This window comes from Serinus canaria, chromosome 1A, assembly GCF_022539315.1.
Source record: "Serinus canaria isolate serCan28SL12 chromosome 1A, serCan2020, whole genome shotgun sequence".
Taxonomy (NCBI): Eukaryota; Metazoa; Chordata; class Aves; order Passeriformes; family Fringillidae; genus Serinus; species Serinus canaria.
Window position 1 is genome coordinate 29,017,784 of NC_066314.1, and position 26,603 is coordinate 29,044,386.

Below are 26,603 nucleotides of genomic sequence, written 5' to 3' on the forward strand. Positions count from 1 at the left end.
GGAATAAACCCTCAAGAATATAGTGGCTAAGAATGTGGGCATGATCCAGGAAGATACCAGTAATACCAGAAAATTTAGGTTGCTTGAAATGACTTTTAAATCTATTTTGTAAAGTTTGATCAGCTCCTTTTTTTTCCTAACACTGTGCCCGACTCCAAAAAAAAAAACTTACTTCCTTTGTCAATCACACTCCTTGAGCCTGATTTTTGTTTACAGACTCACTGTGATTTGTCATGTTTGAGGAACTCTTTAAAGATATGATATCATATCTTGAGTAGGGCATTCTTTTCACTGTGTTGGTTCTCACATCAAAGTTGTCATTAAACCACAGAATATTCTTGATCTTAATTACAATTTCATCCCAACATTTTATTCCATTACAAGCTTAAATTATAAAGGGAAAGATTACAGATTGCCCATGGGACACAGCGAGGAGAGGAGTCACTCACAATTCTATCCTACCATAACGCAATTCCATAAGCAGAAGAACTTTCTCTACAGCACTAGAAACACCAGTTACCTCTGATACAGCCTTCAGAGAAGGGTAAAACTGTGGCACTTCCTCTCCCTGCTCCCCTGGATAATGAACAAGGCCCATCTTCAGGGAAAAAAAAAAAAAAAAAAAGAGTATTTGGAATATCTTTGGACTTGCTGCTTCTATCTCAACACCTCCCAGATCTAGTAGAACTTCTGGTTAAGTCATCTTAAAATTGCTTTGACAGGTGGAGTCAGTGCTGCAGATGATATGTTCTTCACTAAAAATTTCCAACTGTCATGTTGCATGAAAAAATAGCTACTATTATAACAGGTCTTTTTTTTTTTTTTTAATTTTAATCCCAGCAAGACCATGATTGCAGTTTATAAAGTACCCTGTCCATGGAAAACTAATTTAGTTACATTAATGAAAAGGAAGCAAAATGTGATTGAGAATGTAATACAGAATTATAGTTCATTAATTCTTCAAGTATGCAATTTTCCAGACTCCTGATCCCCCATTGATTTCTGCACACCCCCATAGGTCCTGCTAAATGCCAGCAAAAAGAAATTCAATCGTGTTGGTATTTCATGTGTGGCAGTGGCAGAGCTCCAAAATTAGATAGAAATGTTATCAAAGGGAATTTTCCACTGACTGCTTCACCATGTGGCCCTGCTAACAATTCTTTGTTGTGAAAAATTGATCAATCACAGATCACACCAATAATTGAAACTATGCCTCCCATTGCACACCCAATATCATCAAAGAAGTGTATTTGCAGCAAATACAAATTGAAATTCAGAGCACCTAATTGGCCATGATGAACTAGGTGCATTCATGAATACTGTAAAATAAAAATAATTTATTTTTCAGCTCTGTTGTGTGACACTGATTGTGCCAATCCGCATCAGAAGACTAAATAAGAGGAATTGGGCCTGTATTTGTAGCTGCTGACAAAGAGGTGGTTTTGCTTTCAATGAGTTCATCATTCTCAGTACAGCCCCTCATGTTAACTGTAACACATGCTTCTGCTTGGTCATTAGCCCTATCTTGAAAAAGAAAAGTACTGCTTTTCTCCAAGATAGCAAGTTTGACATACCTGTTTCAGATACCTACTAGGATCTGAAAGTCACATCACTCCATCTGCACATGGGAAACAGGACTAACACACTAGTGGCCAGCTGCTAAAGATGGGTAAGGGTATCTGAGTTCTAAACAAAAGGGAACTAACTTGAAAAGAGAAGAACTGGTTTTGCCAAATGTTACCTCTTTTCCAGTGCTGCGTGAAGGAAGCCTTCACTCGCATAGTGCACTCACAAAAGGTCTTGGGTTTCCTCAAGTGGGGAATCAAGCCAGTCATAACCATGAGTTAGGATGTTTACACATAAAAGACTGATGCAACCAGCATATTCTCAGCCTTGTAAAAGGTTGCTTCAGATCAGCTCTGTTAAGAATTACAGTAAATTCCCAAGCACTTAGTTCAGAGGAAAATTACGGAAAACAAACAAAAGAGCCCTCAAAGCAACTCAAACTCAGTTTGGGGAACAAGGAATTGATTTTGACATCCTGATTTGAGCTTCATCTCCTGACACAGTCCTCTACTCTTTGGTCAGGTTATTGCCCACAGTGTATATGTGCTAAGGTTTAAGACATTCTTACATACATTTTCTTACCAGTGGCTTCTTACCAGGACTCCTAGTCCATGGACAACTAATTTGCATTGCTACTCCTGAACTGTCAAATCATGTAGAGATTGTATAAAGTTGCTGAAGCACAAAAAAAGGAAAAAAACCACAAGCACCATTCTTTCATGCTATAGCTGACAGCAACTCATCAAGAAAACAATAAATATTCTCAATATAAGTATGAAAAAGCTGCAGAAACAGCTCAAAACTAAACCACTATTCCTTTACTTGGGTATAAACATATTATTGGCATGATATGTTCAGAGACTGCAGATATCCTCATGTTGACAGCAAAAGGAAGAGCTCCACAGGGATACAGGACAATGACTGACAGTGTTACAGATTTTAATTCCACTAATAGTTGGGTCATAATTCATGAGAGAGCTTACAGTGAGTGATGAAGGTCATCCCTAGCTCCCTCATATAACTGAAGAAAATTCTATTATAATGCTGCCCAGCTGAACTATTCACATTCTATTTATAACCCACTGTATTTTAAGAATGTAGCTGAAACTTTAGTTTTCATCTTTAATAAAGGACTTTTTTCCCCATTGCAAATAATGGCTAAGTAGTGGATGCATTTAGATTTTTTTAGAAACAACAAGAAAATCTTGTTTCCTTAGAGCTCTTTTGTAGTATTCTCTCTTCCCTGGTTTCTTTCTCACCTTTTTTTTTTTTTCTTAAGCTGCTACATATATGGTTTTAATTTTGGAACAAGCTAAAGAAAGATATAAAGAAAATCAGGTAAGTATCAGTATGTGACTCTTCAGCAAAGAAAATATCTTTTGTGACTTAAAACTGTTGACACTGAGGGAGAAAAGAAATTATATGCACCCAAGAAACTGTGTCAGGCAAGGTATAAGGAGAAAAAGACACAGACGGATGAAGCAGCAAGGCATCTTTAGCTATAAAACTGAAAGGATGAGGTGAGCAGGGTTCATGACTAAATCCAGAATGTGCATTAAATTCAATATGGGCATTTTTTGTTTAAATTCTGTCAGAGATTTTCTTTATAAATAAAAATGTAAAGCAAAGTAAAGCAAGTAAACATTCCAAGCCTATAAAGTAGTCTCACTGCTATGTTTGAGCTTATTTTTCCCATCTGAGAAAAATTCAGGTGAGAACAGGGAGAGTGACCTTCATTTCAAACATTGCAGACAGGCAAAGTATCTGATCTGCAGAACCCTGGCTTACCTCTTTGCTTGCAGCAGATCTCATTTGTTTACTCTCAAAGACAAGTTTTAAACCTTTTTTTTTTCTATATAATGAGACAGTCATTTTTGAATATGCCCTCCTTGAAGGTCAAAGGGTTTTTTAGGTTTTACAAATTCACTGTACTTCCCACTGACAAAGAATATGCTATAAACCCCACCATGTTTTCTCTCAGCTATTGACACATTTAACAGAGGGGCAAGGGGAGAAGAAATGAGATTACCTACATCCTACCTGGACTTCTGCTACTGTCCACTTATGGAAACTTTGTCACCTACTCAATTTCCTTGTGTGGCTTGATCCCAAATCTGTAAAATGAGGAGAAAGTGGGGTACCAGGGTACCATCTACACCTTGCCCTTTCTCTCCTATCTGCTTTAATTGGTAGTACAGGTAGAGCACAGAAGTCACAAGGACACTCACTGGTAGTAATTGTCTGTTTTGGGGCTGATGTTATTTAATGCCTTCATTAATGCCAGGGATGAAGGGATCTGCTGCACCCTCAGCACGTTGGCAGATGACACCGAGCTGAGCGGTGCAGTTGACGCGCCTGAAGCACAGGATGCCATCCAGAGGGACCTGGACAGACCTGAGCAGTGGGACCATGGGAATCTCATGGGGTTTGGCAAGGCCAAGTGCAGAGTGCTGCACCTGGGTTGGCGCAAACCCTGGTATCAGCACAGGCTGGGCATGGACAGATGGAGAACAGCCCTGCTGAGAAGAACTCGGGGGTGCTGGGGAGGAGAGGCTGGACATGAGCCAGAGAGCCAAAGCTGAGCATGGCCCAGAAAGCTAAACACATCCTGGGCTGCATCAAAAGAGAGGTGATTAGACAGTCAAGGGAGGTGATTCTGCCCCTCTACTCCACTCTGGGGAGACCTCATCTGCAGTGCTGCAGCCAGCTATGGGATCCCTACCACAGGGAGGACATGGATCTGCTAGGGGTGAGACCAGAGGAGATCCAACAAGATGACTAGAGGGATGAAGTGCTTCTCCTACAAGGAAAGGCTGAGAGAATTTTAATTGTTCAGCCGGGAAAAGAGAAGACTTCAGGGTGACCTAATTGTGGCTTTCCAATTCCTGAAGGGAACTTAAAGGAAAGGTTGGACAAGACTATTTACAAAGAGCATGTAGTAAGAGAACAAAGGGGAATGGCTTGCAAACTGAGAGTAGGTCTAAATCAGATGTTAGGAACAAGTTATTTACTATGAGGGTGGTGAAGCTCTGGAAGAGGTTGCCCAGAGAAGCTGTGGATGCCCATTCCTGAAGGTGTTCAAGGCTAGGTTGGACAGAGCTCTGAGCAACCTGCTATAGGGAAAAGTGTCCCTGCCAATGGCAGAGGGGCTGGACCTAGATGGTCTTAAATGTTCCTTCTAATCTAAACCATTCTATGTTTTTATGATGCTATGATTGAAGTCTTGCATTATTTGTTTCAGACAGATCTCACAATGTCCACAAATGTTTTCGTACAAGTATAATAGCCCCATACAGTTCTGCTGCCCTCTAAGGATGTATGATTTTTACAGATACTTGAAATACTAGTCTGATATAGCACCAGCATTCAGTCATTAACTTCATTAACTTCTCAAGGAAAATATTTGGAAAAAGGGAAGAGCAGGAAGTTGTTTTGTACACAAACATGATGAGTTTCAGAATCTCACAAACAGCTTATCGATACCATTTATGCCAAGTTTGCAACACATCCATTGGCTGCACATATCTATCTTTCTGTAGCCTTAATTAATACTTGGAACATTGCTAGCATAGAGCATTCCTTGCAGGAAAGGCACATTCTCCAGGGGTTGGCTGAAAATGATTTCTGAGATTGCCAATCATGTTTTCTTTTTATGTTTTGCGCTTCCTCTTAACAGTAAATACAAAGATTTGGCTTCTATGGGAGCATAGTTAGCTGGAGTTTGCTGTAATTATTAATTATAATAACAACTGAAATGACAATAATTTATTATTTGCTAGATTCTTATCAGTATTGAGAAATATGCAGCACACTCTTTTCAGTAACAGTCCTTTCTGAATCTAAAGTTAGACTGTAAAAATCACAGACTCAGGTTTCTATGCTTATTTCTTGAGTATTGAATAAAAAGCTACAAATCTATTAATTTTTTTCCACAAGGAAAAAAATCTCATGGAGAAGGGTTTCAGCAGAAACTCTGTGCTGTACTTTCCAGTACTCTCTGAAAATGATCTTCCAAATTATTTTGAGCTGGAGAATAAACTTTAACCACTTTATGCCCTTCACACAAATGAATGGAGAACGTTCAGGCAAGACAAAGGGAACGCAGATGCTATGTTAGGTTTGTATGGCCAGGTTTTCTAAGGCAGAGAGGCTACAGCAGTGGCTGCTGTGAGAAGTTTTCAGAAGCTTCCCCCATTCCAACAGAGCCAATGCCAGCCCCTCCAAGATGGACCTGCCACCAGCCAAGCCCAAGCTGGTATAGGGTATTTAAGAAGGGGAAAAAGGTACAACACAGTTAGATACTGTATAGCTTATCAACAGAACAGAAGCTGGAAAGCCTGACCTCGTGATTTATGTAAGGCTTATCAAGAGGACTACAGGGACAAAAATACAGGAACAAAAAGCTCTCTCTGGTCTAGAGCAGCCAAATGAGATTTTTCAAAAACTTTCTAGGAATATCAGATTTGACAGTACAAATTAGGCCTGTCTGCCTGGAACAGTCACGCTCTGTGAGGGAGGCTATTTCTCCCTATTTATCTCCAGTCAGGAACAGATACAGATATTGTGCCCTATGCAGTACATCAGGAAACTACATTAACGAGGCACATAAGCAGTGCAGAAGTCCAAATTCCTAGAATTAGTGTTCTGAGAAACTATTTCTTTGAAACTGAGGCAAGTGAATAATTTCCAAGTTCTGAAAGGACTCGGTGACACCACCAAGATATGGATTAGATAGTTCAGGGGAGCCTAGTTCAGTATTTGAGTCATTGCTCTTATGCACATACAGTACCTAAGTAGCTACTACATACAGTGGCTAAGAAGGTAAAATTTAATCATTTTCACCCAGGGTAACAAGAAAATTATAGTAAAGTGACTGTGCAAATTACTTGTGTTGATTTTAGTCTACTCCTTACAAGTTCTTAAAGTCTAAATTTCAAAAGTCACCTAATATTTTGAAAGCATTAAAAATTTTTAGAACCACAAGGAAAGCAGCAATGTTATCACTCAGATGACTGGTACATTCATATGGCTCATCCAGCCATATCCTGCTAATCTCTCCTCAAGTCCCCAAAAAAAAATCTACCTGAGGATGCTTCATTTCACATGGCATAACTGTAGTTCAGTGATAGGACTGCAGAACATAAATTATATATTCAAAATTCATTATTAGGCTTCCGTATGGACTGGAAATCTATCATAGTGACATATTAGTGTGAGTTAGAGCTAGCCACTATGCTTAAAGAAGACACAGAAGCTGATGTTGTGGGACTCTTCCCATAAGTTTGCTCATGATTCTACTATCTGCTTTTCCCACAGGCAACACAAAACACACTAGTTTGTGCATTACCTCAATAAACCAAGGCTAGCTCAAACACTGTTCTAGCTTCTGAAATAAGTAGCTGACAGGCAACATGGCCATCTTTGAGAAGGGCAAGACTGAAATGCAGACTACTCGTTACTCAGCCAGTGCAAGCTGAGTAGTGACTTTATGTAGCAGAGATGCAATTTATAAAGCATTTTTCAACATCCTCAGCAAAATCATTACATTATTTTTAGCAGCTGGGCCCTGTCTCTTTCTGCTGAAATGGAAACCACAGAAGATATTAATTAAATGAAGAGTAATTCAGAAGTGTTTTCATTTCAGAGATTCAGTTCCCAAGGATAAAAAGCACAGTAAGATATTTACGGTTAAAGTTTAAGTTAAGCCTGTTTAAACAGGATCTTAAGGACTCCGTGTTTTCATCTACATTTAAGCTATGGCTGGAAAGCTGAAACCTCTGAACCCAACATGCCACATATTCAAATTTCAACAGGGCAGGAAGCTAGGAGACTTGCCAAGGAAATGGAGAGCACTTGGAAGTACTCAAAGAAGAAAAATGGCAGTGATTCCCCAAGGCTATGGCAACAAAGTCCAGCAATGAGCTGGACAAGTAGTAAACTGGATCTCAAGTACTTGCAAGGCACAATTGAATTTCTTTGGGCTTTGTCCTGGGTGATTTTTTTTTTTTTTTTTTGCCTGCACCAAAGGACAAGCTTGTAATAGCTCACAAACTTTGAAAATTACTGTCATTGAAATGCCAGACTTTCAGTGACTCCAAAGGCCTGACTTTCAGAGACTCCAAAGGCCTGACTTTCAGAACATAATGAATTCCTATGGCACACTGGACTCTATTAAAATGCTTTATGCTGCAAATCATGCTTAAGAACTATTTGTTTGCAGAAGTTTTTTCCAGACTCTATAGAGTAGAGAAACTTTCTCTTATTTCCATAAACTGAAGTCAGATGCAAATAAAATATTCCCTGACAAAAGTATCCTCTAACTTCTAAGTTTCAAACTTAGGAGCCCAAAACCAGGAACCTGAATACTCAAGACACCAAATTCCAAACAAGACCAGTGGACTGTGAAAACGAATGAAATAGGGGAGATGTCCTTTCTTCCTATAGCTCTTGCTTTGGACAGTCCATGCCTGTGTTCCCTTTATGTTCATTCCACTTCTCTCACTCTCTTCTTTTGTTTGTTCCTTCACTAAACCCCTCAGCAATCCCTTAAGGATTTCAGAGATGAAAATATTAACCCCAATGTGCTTTCTGCTCAAAGAGTTTGTTGTTATACTCACCTATCCCAGGACACAACTGGCTTCCCCTGCTAGACTATGAAGGGCATACATCTTACTCCAGCTTTGTGCAGGACCTTGCATACTTATACCTCAAATTTCAGCCTCTTGGTATTACTGTTATAAATCCCAATCTGCTATCAGTAATTTAACACTGAGCAAACTGCAGGTTCCTGAGTTGCTCAGAAAGTTTTGACTGTGATACTCTCACAGCTTACAGATACTGTAGCCAAGAATTCCTAAGATTTCTGCCAAAAGTAATTTTGGTTCTTAAAGCCTTGGTTCAAACTCTATAGGATTCAAATGCCATTTGTGTCACAGCTGTACCTTCAGAGCCTACCTGAGCACAAGCTGATGGTGGCTGAACACAAGGGATCAAGACCTTAAATGGAAGCAGTTCTCTTGTCATGCTAAAAGTATTAAAATAATTCATTTTTGCAAACTCAACCAAATTAACAAGCTCTCTGGTTACTTTGACAAAGTCTTCTTTTCCAATACCAATAAAATATTTTTCTGACTAACTGGGAAATCATAATTAGAAGATTTTTCACAATCCTTCTTTGAAATAGAAATAAAAATAGCCTTTAATAACATGCGGTCTGTTATTATTAGGGTCAGTGCACATGAAAAAACTAATCTGGATTTGCTGAGAAGAGTAATAGTTATGCATATTAATTATTTAGCTTATATGGATTATTTAGTTTATATGGCAAGTAGCACAAAACTGACAAGATCTGATCTACAACAATTATTTATCAAAACCACTTGTACGAGTCATATTTCAGCATACTGAACTACAAATTTTGCAAGAATTTGTTTTAGCAACATCCCCTAAGAGGCAAGTTTTCCGTACATGGAAAAGAAAAAGGAAAAAAAAAATGCAGAGATCCAAATAATATCTTTTCCTTGACTTTGGCTATTTCTCATAAGAGCTCAGGTGAAAGAGGGTCATTTCACTCTCATCCATCACTCACCATTTTTTTCCATAAATTTGGTTACACCTTTAGTTAGTGTAATGTTAGTAACAATTTATGGCTGAATTAATGTAGAATCTGTAAGCTAAAATTTTTCTCAATTGTTGTTTTCAAAGGTAACAGCTTTGTCTGCCAGTTTATTTTCAGCAGCTTGACATGGATTGTTTAGTAACAGGTGGACAAGATTCCTGCAATAACCAAGGAAAATTCATTAGCAGGAAATTCAAATAGCAGAAAATCATCCAAAACCTTGCAGCCACCTGTTAACAAAAACTACATCAAAACACTACTAGCAGCAAACTCTGCTTTTTTTATCTCATGCATAATTAAAAGCTGTCCATAGGAAGACTCAAAGCACAAAACAAGTGTGAAAACTCAAAAAAAGAAGCTGACAAGCAGCAAAAATGCAGTAATCTTGTATGCATACACTAGCAGATATGCATATATAGTAGGAGTAGTACAGGACCAGTCTTAAAGCTCTGTCACCAGATTAAAGAAAAGTTGCAGTAACATCAAGCAAATCTAAAAAAATCATCCTGTTCTGAGTTCTAAACGTAACACACTTCAAATACAATTTAGGACATCACTTAAAAATGCCAATTGAAGAATTCATAATTTTGCAATCAAAGAAGACAGTATTAAGTCAGGTATTTTGAAAAAGTTTACCAGGCACAAATACATTTGGATTTACTTGGTAGTCTCATATCTACACTGCTGAAAGCTGCTCTACTTGATAACTGCTTGTGTGCCTTATAAAACTTAAATTTTTTTTAATATATAAACCCCACTTCCCTAAGCCAATGAATGTATCCCCAACATTAATAACGTCTCAATCTGTATCCTTTGGGAGGAGACACAGAAATTCTCACACTTATTCTTGTGACTTGATGACTTTTAGCCTAGTTTTTGTGGCTTAATACCAATTTTTTAAAAAGGTGGTATAGGCTGATATCTCTGCATATGATTCTTCCATCTGCTGCCTCATTCCCCTGGTCCATTTCCACATAACACAGGCCATGATTAATCTGAAAGGCTCCCAACAGGTCATTCAAAGGTGTTGTAACAGCTCTGTGCTCTGTTAACTGCAAGAGTCCACAGTGAATACAGCACAATGAAACAGCCAACCAGCAGTAACAGCTGATTCTCCTTCTTATGTTTCCAACAGAAATGAGACTCTCCCTGATGCCCCACAACCACTATTTTGGAAGCAAAAAATTTTACTAAACCATTCTTACTCACACAGGACTTCACTTCTCTTTGCAAAAGCTGCACTGAGTTTAGGCTGCACAGGCAGGACCTAAGCATGGACAGAATCATCCCTCTCAGTCTTTGGGAGAAATATAGATACTGACTGAGTATGCAAGGATGGGTTTTGGAAAGGAAATCCTAAAGAGTGAGATGGTCAACGCCTTCTTTACTTTGGTCTTTTTAGGTAAGATTTGCCTTCAGGTGTCCCAGGTCACCAAGACCAGTGGAAAATTCTGTCTGAAGCAAGAAGGTGAAGAAGGATCAATATCTAAATAAACTGGAAAAAAACCACAGGTCAATCAAACCTGATTGGATGCACCCAGGAGTGCTGAGGAAGCCGGATCATGTCACACTTGAAGCCAACCTGAAATTGTCTTTGAAAGGTCAGGGTGACTGAAAGAAGCTCCTCAGAAATGGAAGAAAGCAAATGTCCTTCTATCTTTGAAAAAGGCAAGGATCCAGGGAACTATGGATTAGTCAGCCTTACCTCCATCCCTGGGAAGATTATGGTATCCTCTAAACAGATTAAGGACAAGAAAGTAATTTGGAACAGTCAACACTGATTTACAAAGAGGAAGTCATGCCTGACCAACCTGTAGCCTTCCAAAGTAAGGCTGACTAATCTATAGACCAGGTTTGGTGAACAGGAGAAGAGCAGTACCTGTTGGTTATCTTAGTAAAATCTTTGATACTCACATAACATCCTGAGACAAGCTAAAAAGTGCAGGCTAAATAAATGGACAGCAAGATAGACAGAAAACCTGCAGAGTGCTCAGCATCAGAGAGCTCTGATCAGCTGTACAACATCCATTTGGAGACTAGACACTTATCAACATACACCCAGGTGAACACCAGGTGCTGGGCCAGGACTGCTTAACATCTGCACAGTAAGACAGAGAGCACCTTCCGCATGTTTTCAGGTGATAGAAAATTTGGAGGAGAAGTTGCTACACCAGATAATTTTAGTGACATTCAGAGGGACCTCAACAGGCTGGAGAAACTGGCCACTGGGAATAACTTCAAGTTCAAAGGGAAACGAAAAGTCCTACAACTATTAAGAAACAACCTCAGGTACCAGAAGGGCAGTGGAAAAGCTGCTTCAAAGAAACCAATCTGGAGGTCCTGATGGACATGAGCTGAACGTGAGGCAGCATTGTGCACTTGTAGCAAAGGTGGCCAACAGCCTCCAGAGTGGCATTAGGAAGAGTATTGCCAGCAGGTCACGGGACATGATCGTGTCTCCCATGCTGCTAGGATCCTCTCTGGAGTGCTGAATCTTGCACTGTTTTCCCTAGTACAGGAGAGACATGAAGCAAATCCAGTGCAGTACAGTGAAGGTGATTAATAGATTAGAGCATCTGTCATACCAGGAGAGGCTAATAGAGCTGAGATGTTCAGCCTGGAAATGAAAAGGCTGAGGGGAACCTTATAACCATGTATAAAGACCTAATAGTGTAGAAAGAAGCTAGAAACTCTCAGTCCTGTCCAGAAAAGGGATGAGGGATATGGCAAATTTTATGTGAACATAATGAAAATAATTTTTTTGTACTCTGAAGCTGATTGAATGCTGGAATTGGTTGCCCAGAGAACTTGTGGAGTCTCCAACCCTAAAAACACTCCAAATCCAACAGGGCACAGTCCTGTGTGTCAGCTGTAGAAGCCAGCCGTATTTGACCCTGCTCTGAGCAGGGGAGTGAGACAAGATGATCTCCAGAGGTCCCTTTCAACTTCATCCTTTCTTTTCTATATTCTGAGAAATTATTTAAACAGAACTCTTAAAACACCTTTTACAGAAGGAAACAGTAAGAACAGATGATTGCATTTTCTAGGTTATTGGGGTGTGGATTCAATCTCCTGCTAATTAATTCATAGGTTCAGCAGCTGCCAACAATGTCTACAGAACAGAATATTTTAAGTTTAAAATTCCAAGATTCTTCAATAAGCAGTTTTAAAATATGTGTAGCATAAACAGAAATAAGTGATGTGCAATTTTAAAACAGATTTGGCACCTTTACCTGAATCCTCCCCCTACTCTGTATGCAATTGCAATGGAAGACATCTGCCTAGAGAAGATTGCATCACCTTTGCAGATATAGAGACTGTTCAAAGGGAAGCTTCCAGCATAAATTACTTGTAGTAAGAACATCTTGAAACATTTCAACCCTAACTAGAAGTACCTTCAGCAATAGTGAATGTGTACTGTTTGAAACTCCAGTTTTCTTTTAAGGCTATATACAGCACACTCTTTCTTACAGTGCAGTCTCAAAAAAAAAAAAAAACCAGCTTTTACTCTCTACTTACCAGATACTTCTTCCATTTGCCACTCCCACTGTATTTCAGACTGCATGCTTCAAAGCCATGCACAAGTAGATGACAATCCTACTCTGCATATTAGTCTCTACATGAGGTGACCAGACCTGTGCTCCTGTGGCTGAACTCTAGCATTATGTATTTCTACATCAGGGAAAAAATACCATGTTCAGCAGAAATTAAACAGGAGAGGTCTTCTCCTCAGAAAAACGAGCTATGAAATTGTTTTGGGGCTGGCAAATTAGCTCCCCTCATAGCAACATTGTCACTAGCTATGTGATATCAGGTCACCACCATACTAACTTGATATTAAACATTAAGATCAGGTATTCAGAAAGGCACAAGATGTGCTCCAAGCCTCTGCCTGCCTCCCTATATGTTTCCTGAAGGGCAGGAAGGATGGAAGTTAGACCAGCAGTTCAGATTCTTTTGAAAGACATTTGGGGCTGAATGCAGTTAATCTAACTTAAGTTAGCTCAAGGTACTTGAATTTACGGGACTGGGGACTGAGTGTCCCTGGACTGTCCTATCAAGAAGGGAATACAGACAGGACTTCCAGGGTCAATTGTAAAAAGCCAGTAAAATCTCTCTTGGATAGTGGCTGTTAATTATAGAAGGAGACTAAAGAGAATATGCTTCTAGTAGTCTACACACTTCAGATAGGAGTATAGAGATGCAAAAGATGATTATGCACTTTGAAACTATACATGCTATATTTAGTTGAGAACAGGAGAGCAGTTCAAGGAGCATATAAGACAGCTACCACTAAAACAAATTAACTGTTTTAATACTTGAGCAATATCTTAGCACACAATTTGTTCCAAGCAGTGTTACAATGGAGGGACCTTGGTAACCTGTACTATGGTATGTACAGTCTGTGAAATAGCACTTGAAAACTTGCTCTTTTAACATTGTTTCAGAAATAGATGAGCAATTAGGATGCTGCTTTTCACACAGCAGCCCTCGTGTGCTCTGTGGAAATATCTGATCAAATACAGAAGAATGAAAACAACCACATTTCTCACCTCTCAAATAGACCAGATAATACAGAATTCAGACTGGTCTGTGTTTTTCATTAAACAAGATATGTTTACAAGTCAAATGAAAGCAATACTTTCTCAAATGACCTCCTTTCTACTCTTTAGAAGATTTATTGAAGGCAATATAGAACAGCAACAATAGTCAATCATAGGTGGCAGACTGCCCTTTTATTAGGCACACTGAAGCCAATTAATCTAAGAAAGCTTTCTCCCTTTACCTCCTGGAGGCAAGTATGCTTAGAATGCATTTAAAAATTCTGCAGCAATAAAGGTGTTGAAGCTATTAATTTGAACTTTGAAAAATTATTTACAGGCACTTGAAATGCTAGGAATTAACATTCTACATACTCTGCTGGCCAATATAATTTGATTAGATCCAGGACTTAAAAAATAAAGTTCTAAAACAAAGCCTTGCGGTACTGCCATCCTCAGGGGTAGCAGGGGAAGATAAAGGAATGCTTGTGAAAGGAGGTAAAAGCAGTAGGAACACTGAAACCTGCCTTAACACTGAGTAAAGTAAGCTGGGTTAATCACAAGTCTTCAAATAAGGTTGCAAACGAAGGTGGGTTACTGAACCAGGAACACATATACAGCACAAAAGTAATCAGTTACTTAAATTTATTTCCAGATGTCAGATTATCTGTTATTTATATGAGACACCAAAGGCTGTTTGAGGTGAAAAGCAAGTCCATAATAATCTTATTAATTATGAAACATCAAAACTCAAGATGTCTTAATTCATGTTCTAATTTTTGCAGTCCATGTGCTTCTAATTAGAATTGCTGTAAAATATTCTCTTGGGAAGCATATAAGAAAAATGATCAACGTTTCAGTGGCAGCTTCCTCTTTTAGGGCATAACCTTAAATTCTCCTTTATTCTTGGATTACTTCAAACATCCTCCTTGGATTATCTTCATTGTAAATTAAGTTGTAATCTTACCAGTTTCACAGCTGGGCCCAGTGAAGCCTTGTGGGCAGGCACACACATTGGAAGCAATACAGGCTCCTCCGTTCCTACAGCCGTCTTTGCAAAATGCTGCAAAACGCAAAATCACAGAGTAAGGGTAAGAGAATCCCTCTCAGCAATCCCGCAGGTGGACACAGTCTGCCAGCAGGCTGGCACAGAACGCCGCCCGTGCGGCACAGAGGGCAGAGACTGCCTTCTCCTAAGCATAGAGGTCACAAAGAGATGGTTTGTGGCCCCCCTGCCTCACTGGCCAGATGGGCTGACAAGCTACAGAAGGAGATTAGAGTAAATCATCTGAAGACAACAGCTCCCATATGTGCTCCTTCGCATGCACTGGGAAGCAACGAAAGACAACATCTTCCCTTGGAACAGACTCTTCCTAGGGCAGTGCTGGTCTGTTCTGCTGCCCAAATTAAGGCCTGAATACACTAGGCACAACTGAATATTAAACTGTCTGGCTACCTCAGTCCTTTATAAAGTAATTTAATAGAAACAATAAAAATACTAATTTTTGTCTTAAGGGATTATGAAGAACTTTGAAACTTTTAGCATTTACAGCTCAAAGTCAATCCTTGGGTTTGTTCTTTGGCATGCTGCGCTTGCATAGTTTGGTGTAGCATTCTCCAGGAGGGTATTCTTTCAAGATCCACTTCTGTGGACCCAGAAATGCAACCAGCTCTGCTTGAAAACATAGGAGCTGTTAGTTGTTCTGATTGCATCTGCAATATGGAAGTGGAAATGCTCTGGCCAGAAGAAACTATAGGTGAAACTCGGCATCTGGAAGTTATAACCAACACAAAGAGCTACTTCGGGGCACTGGTCTAGCCCTGCACTTGTAACAAGCCAGAGATGCCAGGCTTTGGTTTGCAGCTGCTCTGTGTAACAGTACCACTGATGAGGTCTTATGGCTCAGAGAAAACTGTTACAGATTTGAGCTATCCAGCTCTCAGCTTTGAGACACCAGCCCTGTGGTGTGGGACCACTGTCACTGAGACATCTAAGCTTCCTGATCCAGGGGTGCATGGTGCACAGGACTGCAGCTGGCAGTGCAGTGCATGAAAAGCTGCCAAAAACACGGGGCCAAGAGGCATATCTGGGTCTCTTTGAAGGACACTGGCATCCAAGCCAGGGCTGCAGAGTAGTGTATGTATCAGATTTCAATACACAGTCTTAGAGACTTCTCCTGCCTACTGTCTTCTCCATATTGAGAAGGGAGGGTGGGAATATACTTTTCTTTCACAGTGGGGCCAGGTGCCCTCTGAATTGTCAGATCTGAAGTCAGAGCCCTTTCACAGAAGAGCTGAACACAGGGCTACAGGGTTTTGCACCTTCTTTTTGACCCAAAGGATCTTTCAGTAGCTGACTCCCCTCCAGCAGAAGAATTTGGGACTAGTAGCAAGCACACAGCAGGAGAGAGCTGTGTTCTTCTGGAATATGCTTTGGGTTTATACCTCATCAGGATAAGACTTCTTATTCCCCAGAGAGCCCAGCACAAAAGGACATATTTGCTGACACGTCTCCCTCTACCTGTGTGTTTGACTGGAAGTGAACCAGGCTGCCATGTTCTACAAAGAGCTTGTCTTTGGTATACATAGAAAAATTGTACTGTTAATCAGGTGATGGAATAACTAGTGCTAAGACCATAATCAGACTTAGCAATTAAAGAAATTCTGGGTTGCTTAGATTTGGCAATAGACAGTAGCAGAAGGCATCTAAGTGAATTACTCATGTTAGCTCTGGACCTTTAAATTCTGACATCTAAGAGATCAAGAGCACTGAGGCCCAACCTCAAGGAACACTGGCTATGATATTGCTGCATCTGGTCCCACTTCTCACGTCTGAGCTCATTCCCCTACATCTACACTACTTTTATTTTCAAGCACTCTCTATATCCTGTGGTCAGAGCTTGAGAAATTCCAAGGATTTTTTTGGGCCCAGCTACCAAATGTAATTTCTTCTGATGTGAAATGTAACAGGAATAAAAGCAGCATTGTACCTCTGGGAAAGCATCTTTTTAAGACTAGAAATTTAAATTTAAATATTTAGTAGTGAATCAGAATGTTAGAAAACAAGTTAGAAAACACTGCTTCACTTGTAGTGGAAGTTTTGTATGCCCATGTCTACTGCTTTTCTCACATAGGATAACAAGACACATCAAACAATTTTTAGTTCATCCAAGTAAAACAGCAAGTCATTGACCACGGACAGTGTAAATCTGACAATGTTTTCACAGACAAGTTTCTTTGTAACTGTAGGCTTCCTTGAATGGTGTGCCATATATAGAAACTGCTGACTCGAAAAATGAAACCTAACTACTTCAAATTTTAGAGCCTATGTATGCATCATCTACAAATTACTGCAGACTGCCAAATGCAAAGTCAGAGTATATACGCCTGTGAAGATCCTATAGGTGAAGGACCCAAGTGCCTAGCCTGGCATTTTGTCTGTTTTGTTCAAGGCAAACAACCAGAATTGCATCAACAATGGCAGAGCACCTCACTCAGGCTTCCAGCAGTTTACCTTTGCAGATGGTACCATTTCCCGTGTAGCCTGGCTTGCAGACGCAGTTGTGCCCGCCCACGGTGTTGAAGCAGAGCGCATTCTCGTCGCAGTTGTGCTGGTTCGTTACACATTCGTCATGCTCTGAAAAGGGAACCAAGAATGGGCTTTTAAAACCCAACCTGAATTTTTAAACACCACCATAAAATAGGAGATTCGTATAGGTTTGTACAGATTAAAAAGAGAGAAACACAGTAGTATTTACTGGCAATAGTGCTAGCTATGTGAACATGGAACCGTGGGATAGCCAGGGTATCTATTTTTATCCCATACTAGTATGTGATAACTGCACTGCAGCATAATTCCACTTTCATTAACAGGGAGCCACCATCATTACACTTTCTATGTGGGCTACAGTATTCTCCTAAACATTTGCCGAAGAGCTAGCTAGCATACTGAAAAACCATATGCTACTTCTACTGTATAATTTATTCATGCAGGTTGATCTTATGTGGGATTCTTCTGGTTTCCTTCAGAAAGCTGACTAATGGTGTGAGACACATGCTCCAAACTGCAAACGGCGTGGTTAGCAGAAGGCAGGTCTTCAAAGTGCAGCCTGTGTTTTCCTTCCCCTCAGCCCATACAAAGCACTTTATTTAGATGAAAGAAATAACCTGGAAACAGAGGTCTGCCTGCTTTTCAAGGGGCTTCTAGCATGGCATGTCCTAGCACTGGAGTGTGATGGATGAGGCTCCTCAGTCTGGTTATTAGGACATACTAGGAAATATCCCTTTTGGGAATAAATTAACAGTCTGGAGAATGTGATTTTGTGTTGGCTTGCAGTGCACTACTTAATCTGAAAAAAAAAGCATTGCTTAAGTATTTAGGTTACAGAACATTTTAATATTTTAGTTTGTGATTTTTAAGAAATGGTAAATGGAATCTTAAAATAAGATGCCCTAAAGCATCATTTTAAAATGATAAATTAAAAGCTCTATTATTTTCAAAATGCAATATCTTAGTCTGTAGGCGTCAAAATAAAATGCTTCCATCTTCTGGAAATACTCCTTGCATTTTCGTTAAATCAACAGTATTCATCTATCCACATATAATTTCAGAGCCCTAAAATTTAAATTTCAGGAAAACCAGCTATTTGGGGAACATAAAAACATCTAATTTTAATCAGCACACATGGACTAACCTGCAAGTGAACTAACCTGCATTTCATAGCTACCATTCTGCCCAGGTTTTAGTGAATTTTATTAGTAAAGCTTACACCAGTTCTGGCTATTTAGCACAAGCCTTAAATCTGGAAGCAGATGCTCTTTCTTCCCCCATTTTGAGGGGGAAGACTGCTCTGAATCTTCTCCTTTATAAATAATGACTCCACATATCCCACTGAGTTGTCAAGAAAATTAATTTCTTAACATTTGCAAATCACTATGGAAATTTTCAACGTGCCATTTCAATAGTGGCCATAAACTGTAGGAGTATAAACCTGGCAGAATGACACATATCTAATCCATCAGTAGAGGCAAATTTTCCTCTAGTAATGGCAAGGACCTGTTATTTAAAAGGAGGAAACATTCACTTCAATATAACTAATAAATTTTAAATGGTACACAAGTTTAGTTTTATTTTTGGGGTTTTGCTGTTGCTGAGTGTTTATTTGTTTGGTTTTTAATAACATTAACCTTATATGCCTCTTCTAAACAAGGACTTGTGTCTCTTGTATCACCAGTCATGCTCTCTTCAACCCTCGCTGGATGCAGCAGAGCACAGGCTGCAGGCCTCTGCCCTCCAGCATGAGATTTAATTACTTTACTCTCAGCATGAATAACCAAAATTGTTATTGTTCACCAGATGATCCAGCCCCTCTAAAATCCACTTAATATTTGACTCTGACCTCCTAACACAGTGAAATCCCTTATGCAGGCTGAAACAGAATTTATGTGAAACCACTCCATAATAAAAAAATAAAGTAATGGTCATGCAAATTTGGTTTAAAATTATAATCTATATTGTAACAGGATCCTGGCTTCCTTATTTTATGTTAATATTATGATATTATTTAAATATTGGTTTTATTTAAATATTAATTGTTTTGTAATTTTTAAATTACACACAAGAAGAAAATTATTATGGGAATAACTGAAACTTATTCAGCAGGTCAAAATACCCTGCAAAGCCATTATCTTAGTATCTCAGGAGAAGGAATACATCACACTGGTAAACTCAGCTGAAATAACTACATTTGACAAATTAAGTATCATGCTCAAAGAGGAAGCATAGTCATCCATCTTATGCCTTAGGAATGCAGAAGCACCTGGCATGTACAGCAGCTCTTAACAAGGGAAAAGAGTATATTAGAGAGCAGCAGGTGATTGCAGACTGCCACAGCAGGAGGAAGGGCTCTATGTGTGTGGCTGGAGCAGATTTGAAAGCCACCAATGTTTGCAGGAGCAGAGCCTTGAAGATCATTTGCACAGATGTATGTCCTTCATATAAAGAGATGACTGCCACATTTGAGTGTGCCTTCCTAACACTTGCTTTTTGGGGGGCAAGAAAAACTACTGAGTCTTTGAAGATGGATTTTTTTTTTTTCTTAAAGCACACAATATCAATAAAATTAACTTTCTATTGGCTACATAGCAGGACTTGGATGCAAAGGTAATATGCCTGGTATCCTACTCTATGTACGCTTTAGGGTTTCTTATCCTTATGTAAGGAAGTTCATGGAGTATGCTTCTGTACAAACTGTATTGAAACAGCCATCACTTCTCCTGTGGTTATCTGCTCAAACTTTAGGCCTATTTTAACTGAAATTACATATTACTGACTCATGAAAAATTCATGGTTTGATAAATGGTTCCTGGATTGAAGTTTACATGTCATTTTTAGGTGGAAAATGTTTCAGAGTTAGAAGAAAATCTGTGATCCAACTAAAGGAGATTTTTATATGATTGGAATACAAAAAAATCAGGAAAAAAAAAGAATCAGTGGGTTTTACAATCCATCTAAATTTGTTTCTCTGTATCATCTGATCTTAGCTTCAATAACACAATTAAAATAACTTAAAGACAGTGTTTCTTCATATTGCTTTCTACAGCGACACTAACAGAGCAGGCAGCTTACACTTCAGGAGTGGTTCTTTCATGGACTGCTTACATGGCTAAACTACACCTGAAAAAATCCTGTACAGAAACCATGTCACTACATCTACTCTTTCAGCACTTGGCACGCTATCCACACTAATTTAGAGCCCACCAGAAACAGGCTTATCACTAGTGATAACAAGACAGATTGTTCAGCTTTATTAAAACAGAAATACTTATTCTTAATAAAAAGGGTGGTGCTCTGTTCATAATTCTTCCTTAATTCATGCTTATCACTTTGGTTTCTTTTTTTAATCAAACACTTGGAAAGTCACATTAAAAGAAAAAAGAGAAAATTGCAGTGCCTGAGTTGAGCAACCTTAAATACCAAATCAAAAACTGCAGAAGCAGATAGGACCATGCATTAGAAAGAAGTAAAAAAATCAATTTATAAAGAGAATCATTAAATGAGAAGCTGCATTATGGTTTTTAAGTTCAAAAATCAGTCTTGAAACATTATTTGCCTAATTTAGAAATGCTAAAATATTATTTCTCAAGGCCATTTATTCAAAAAATCTTTAGAAATCATGTCACATAAAATGAATGTTCCATATTTATTTCACTGCACACTATAATGAAGATAGGAACAGGCTGGAGACAACAGTATTACATAGGTAATGAAATGAAAATTATTTTTGCAGAGAAATTTTAATGATTTCTCAACCTGAACTTACAAAAACAAATGCATTTACAAAGACCAAATGTACTGGTTTCAATGAATTCTAAAGATTTATTATCTAATATATCTGAAATCCATTTTGCACGGTCCAGGACCTATGCTCAACAGTGCTAAAATTCATAACAGCTCTGTTCTGGGAGTCAAATGAAGTTTTAAATACTCTATTTATGTTGACTAAACTACTTCTGGAATGAGATCTTTCTAGACAGAGAAAAAATTTTAACTCCAAAATTTACTATTGCCTTATGGTTAGAACAGTAAAAGTAAGTGCTTATGTATGTGTCATTAAATACTTCTTAGGACGCAGACAACTTAACAAGGCAAAATTATGTGATGATGTAATTGATTTACTTTTGCATATTTGTGTGTACAAATACATTATATGCACACAAAAATATATATATACACATACATATGTATATATATATATAATGTATGTATACATATACACATGTATGTATAGATATGGGTACAGATATATATATATACATACACATATGCAGTATATGTAAAGAGTATAGAAAAGGTGAAGAATTTTATTTTATTTTATTTGGATTTATTGTGAAATGCTATTTCAGAATATTCCATATTGCTTGTTTGAGAAAAATTTTACTTCAGAAGGACATCTAGGGTGAAGTATTGCACCCTACAGAGTGAGACTTGTGGCATAAACTGATCTGGACCCACTAGATGCTGTGATGCATCTCAATGCAGTGACAGCTGGGGATCTGTCTTTCCAGATGTGTTATTGGTGCAGAGATTCTTGCTGAACTTAGTAAAATTTAATATGTTGTCCACAAGGTGTGGCACCTGCCTCCTCATTCGCACCATGCGACAGCAGCCCCTATCCTGCCGCCTGTGTGTTTTATGATTAAAAATAAATGTCTCTACAGAATTTCCTACATGCACACTGCAAGCCTTCCCAATTTTTGCCTTGTATATCCAGATTCTGAAAAGGTCTAAGAAAAAAAAAATCATAATCCAATCCAATAGCAAATAGAAATGATGACTGAGCTGCATCCCTTACTTAGGGATGAAAAATATGCTGGCAGTTTTCCTGAATCATCCATTAACAACACTGGAAAATAAGAGCGGAGATCATCTTTAAGGTGCAGAAATGCATAAAAGTTCCCAAAAATATAAATAGAATACATCCCTACATTTGTAATCTTGTAATTTGATGCAACAGATATTCACTGCTGCGCAAAGAACTTGTGAACCCAGATTAAATGAAAACAATTTAAATAAAGAGAATATATTAGGTATTTTTCCCTTTTGATCTCTCCGCATTCAAAAATTGAAATTACTTTGGCCTTCTGTCTCCTCTGCACTGATTTGGTATAGAACTATAGAACCATGGTGACCACCTGTGCATCTGATGTGGCAGTGACAACAGATAAGATTTACTTGAATTATCAATAGCCAACACACTTAAATGCCCACTTATAGTTTATCTTAATTACAAGGGGTTTTTTCCCCACCTATAGCTCATGTACAAGACAAAAATTAGTAGCAATTATATGTGTAATATGGAAGACTTATTCCATTAAGATCATTTGAGAAATGACAGATGGTTAATCTCTTTAAGACTTCATATTAACTCATTTAAACTCTAATTGGCAGAGTTAATTTAAATTGCAGTACATGCACACTATTTTTAAAGAGCAAATGCCATGAATTTATTGAACTATTTGCTGGAAAGTGTCCAAAGAAGGGCACTGAAACTGGTAAAGGGACCAGAGAACAAATCTTATGAGGAGTGTCTCAGAGAACTGAGACTGTTTAGCCTGAAAAAAAGGAGGCCAAGGAGGACCTTCTCCACAGCCACCTGATAGGAGGTTGTACACAGGTGAGGGCTTAGTCTCATCTCCAAAGTAGCAGGCAACAGGACAAGAGAAACTGGCCTCAAGTTGGGCTTGGAGGTTTAGACTGGATACTAGAAAAGCACTCTTCACTGTAAGGGCTGTCAAGCACTGGAACAGGGTGCCCAGTGAAGTGTTTGAGTAACCATCCCCAGAGGCATTAGAAGACATGTATGTGGCACATAGGGACATAGTTCAGTGGTGGACTTGGCAGTGCTGGGTTGGACTTCATGATCTCTTTTCCAACCTAAAAGAGTCTACGATTGTATATTTTCCATGTATTTATGTTAAAAATTTTGATTTATATTCCCCAATTCATTTTTCTATAGATATTTCTTAATTTAAATGCAAAATAAAACCTGTGCTTTAATTACTCATAGAGTTATCATCACACAGTTTACCTTTAGTTAATGCTTGAGTCATTAATCGTTAATGACCCCTAGCAGCTTCAGTTCAAAGCTGGGGACACCAGAAGCCAGGTCTACAAGAGTTTGTTCCCTGATAATCCTGTTGCTTGATTGATTTTTGTCTTCATATATTCCCATATATCCATGCTGTTCTCGGTCCTCATTTTCTAATTCTTTCTTCAGTGCAGTCATAAATGACAATTTCTGTAGAGTAGCTGCTTTCTCCCTCCCACAGCAGGATCAGGGAGAGAATCAGAAGGGCAAAAGCCATAAAACTCATGGCTTGAGACAAAAAAGACAAGTTGATGGATAAAATACATATTTCGTGCCAGACCTACCCTTATTCCCTCCATCTTCCCCTACAGCTCTTCATCAAATCCCTTCAACTTTGTTAAACCCACCTAAGATTCATTGTCCTTAAAATGTGTTTTGTAATTCCAACCTCATGGAACAATACATATTTTTGCAAAATACAGTCCTCTCATGGAGGCTTCTATTGCAATATTAATCAGTGTCACTCCATGCATGTAACATCCTGTAATTTTTGTACTTTTCAACCAGTTAGGCAGAGTAAATATATTAAAGAATATTTTGCCTGACAGCTGAAGTTAAAAAAAGCTTTAATTTATCTCTACTTTCTTACAAGTGCCATTTTCTATATTCCCTCTTCAACAGAAATTTTAAGAGAAGGATTTTCTAAAGCATTTAGCAGAGACCCAACTGTTTCCCCTAAAGGAATGTCTGTAACTTCCACTGATTACAACGACAGGATTGCAGCATAAATACAAAATGCTTTTGAATATCCCACCTTAAGAGATTTCAGTCTAGACCCTGACCAGGACCTTGTCACCCACTTCTTTTTGCCTTAATTCAAACTGATCTCTTAGTATCTTCCACCAGTGACATTTCAAAATGAAGTTTCTATCTTTTAAAAGGTATTTCACTGAGTACACTTCCCAGACTTCCACAGATTCATATTTTTTTCTCTTTCTTTTTTCAATAAATCTAGACAGGTGAACTATTTATTCCTAGGTAAATCTTACTTAATTCCAACTTTTATTGTATACAAAACCTCCCAGACACTTATGATAAACTGATGCTTTCAAGATCTTCTATTATGTGGTCAAAAGTGATGACAGCGAATTCTGCATCTCTAGTGGTGCTCCCTACTTTATTGCTAGTAGAACAGCCAGACTAGGGCTGCAAATACAATTTCCTCAGCCAACTGAAAAATGTTTATTTTAATTCTTCTAATTCCAACCCTTTTATTTACTGCTTCCTTACTAAAAGGCTCCATGTTATTACAAGTCTGCCACTAGCAATAGATACCCGCTGAATATTTGGCCTCCCTCCCACATATATTTCTGTTCCACAAATAAAAGCTGTAAAGTAACCTGGCTGCTGTTGAGGCTGGCAACTTGCTGCTTGTTCTCATATTTCATTAGTAACAATTTTGAGATTACCCACGTGACCAGAAGGCTCAATAAAAACACCTCTGAACACTTTCTCAGCACAAAGTTAGCAGAAGGTGGATATGCACAAAGTGATAGAAGAAAGATGTCTCAGCAATCAAAACTGCCAGAATTTTAATGTTCTCAAAACTCTCTAGAAACAGCTGGTGCTGCTTCTAGTCTTTTTGGAATAGCATTGTGGCCAGGGTTTGTCAACACATTTCAGGGGCTCCTGGAAAATCAGTTATAACATCACAGCACCATTACCTAAGTCAGCACTCGTCTGGCAAGGCACCACAGTGGTGGATAAAATGCTGTTGTTGCTTTGATCCTGCTCTTGTCTGCAGGAATCTGGAGCAACTTACCTAACCATAAGTGCTGGGAAACAAATGGGCTTTTTTTTTATTTCTCATGCAGCAGAGAGATTCTTTATCCATGAAGTAGTTCCTCTCATTTCCCTGGCAGTGCTGTGACTCAGACACTCCGATCACTCAATGTATATCAAGGACAGCACTATTTTTGATAAGACAAGATGCTTGAACTCCCTAGGGAGAGGAGGAGTGTGTTGCTCACCTGGTTTTGAAGAGAGTCCTCTACTCCAAAACAGGGATAAAGTTATACTTCAGTGATGGTAAGGTAAGGCAATATTGCTGCTTTTCCCTTTAGTCAGCCTTGATGCCATCTCCAGTGATACAGCCAATTTTCCCCAGCGTACATCCCCCTGGTAGTTTACAGAGCCACACCAAAACAGCACAGCAAATGTATCCTTCATGAACAGTGCATGCCAGCTGCCTTCCCTGGACAGAAAAGCATTTGGGGAGAGTGGTACAGCCAGCCCTCAGCACTGTGCAGTATCAGGGAGGAGCTAACCCACACACCTGACCTTGAGAGCCGTGAAGTGCTCCTGGCTGCTGCAGTTCAGATAGAGCCCTTGATGCCAGAAGATAACCTGCAGAGCTGTCTGAACTGATTCTAACAAAAAGCTGCACAGCACAGCAAAGGAGATGCAATGAAATGTGCTCTTACATTCCCCCACTGCTGTAATGGTATGAAACTTGACACTGGCTAACTTTTGTCAAGGATAGATTTTCCAGATCACACCATGTTTTTGTTGCCACTGTTCAATTGCTAGTGTCTATCAAGCTTACAAATAATTACTTCTGTACTTACGTGTATCATAAAATCATTAAGACTGTAATACCTATAAGATACTTATGTGTATTTTATATTGATAAATATTTGCATAAGGACATCTTAGCAAACTGCACATATCTGAAAAATTCTGCCATCAAATCTGCTGCCTTGTTTAAGAACACCATGAATTGTTCCAACAAGCAAAACTACAGATATGAAGTCTAAAGTATTGTTCAGGTCTCAAAAAGTCAAAAAATTAATTTAGAATCAATGAAGTCAAGAAGAAAGTAAACTTTCACCAGATATTCCATTTTGCTACTATTACTATCATCCCAGAATGACTTCACCTCTGTAACCCTACTTCCTTTACAAGTCTCCTCTTGGGAAAAGTTAGGATTTAGGCAGAGATGCTGTGAACAACTCTGGAGTACTTAAATCTAAGATGAAGCCCATCATATGGAAGGTGTATTAAGGTCAACCTGGGGTATTCAAAGCAGACTGTGATATCTGTTCAGACTACCACCACCAACAACTTTATTTACTTCTCAGGCATTAAAATTATGCAGACAGAATTTAAGTGCACCCCATTTCACCTTCTGAAGGGTTGGGAACAAGGTAACAAATTTTTCTTTCCAAATATTTGCATGCTCCAAAATTTTAAAAACACTTGAACAAATTGGAGCAGATACTCTTGATG

At 38.8% G+C, this 26,603-nt stretch overlaps 1 protein-coding gene across 1 annotated transcript in view; it reads right to left on the reverse strand.

Annotated features, from left to right (window-relative positions):
- The window catches only part of NELL2 (neural EGFL like 2), a 134,453-nt gene that overhangs the window by 21,721 nt on the left and 86,129 nt on the right, over positions 1–26,603 (reverse strand). Inside the window, exons 14-15 of the mRNA XM_009095034.4 lie at positions 17,240–17,362; positions 14,693–14,788 (exon numbers count right to left, since the gene is read on the reverse strand). Of these exons, the coding sequence (XP_009093282.1) occupies positions 14,693–14,788; positions 17,240–17,362 (219 nt within the window). The remainder of the gene's footprint in view (positions 1–14,692; positions 14,789–17,239; positions 17,363–26,603) is intronic.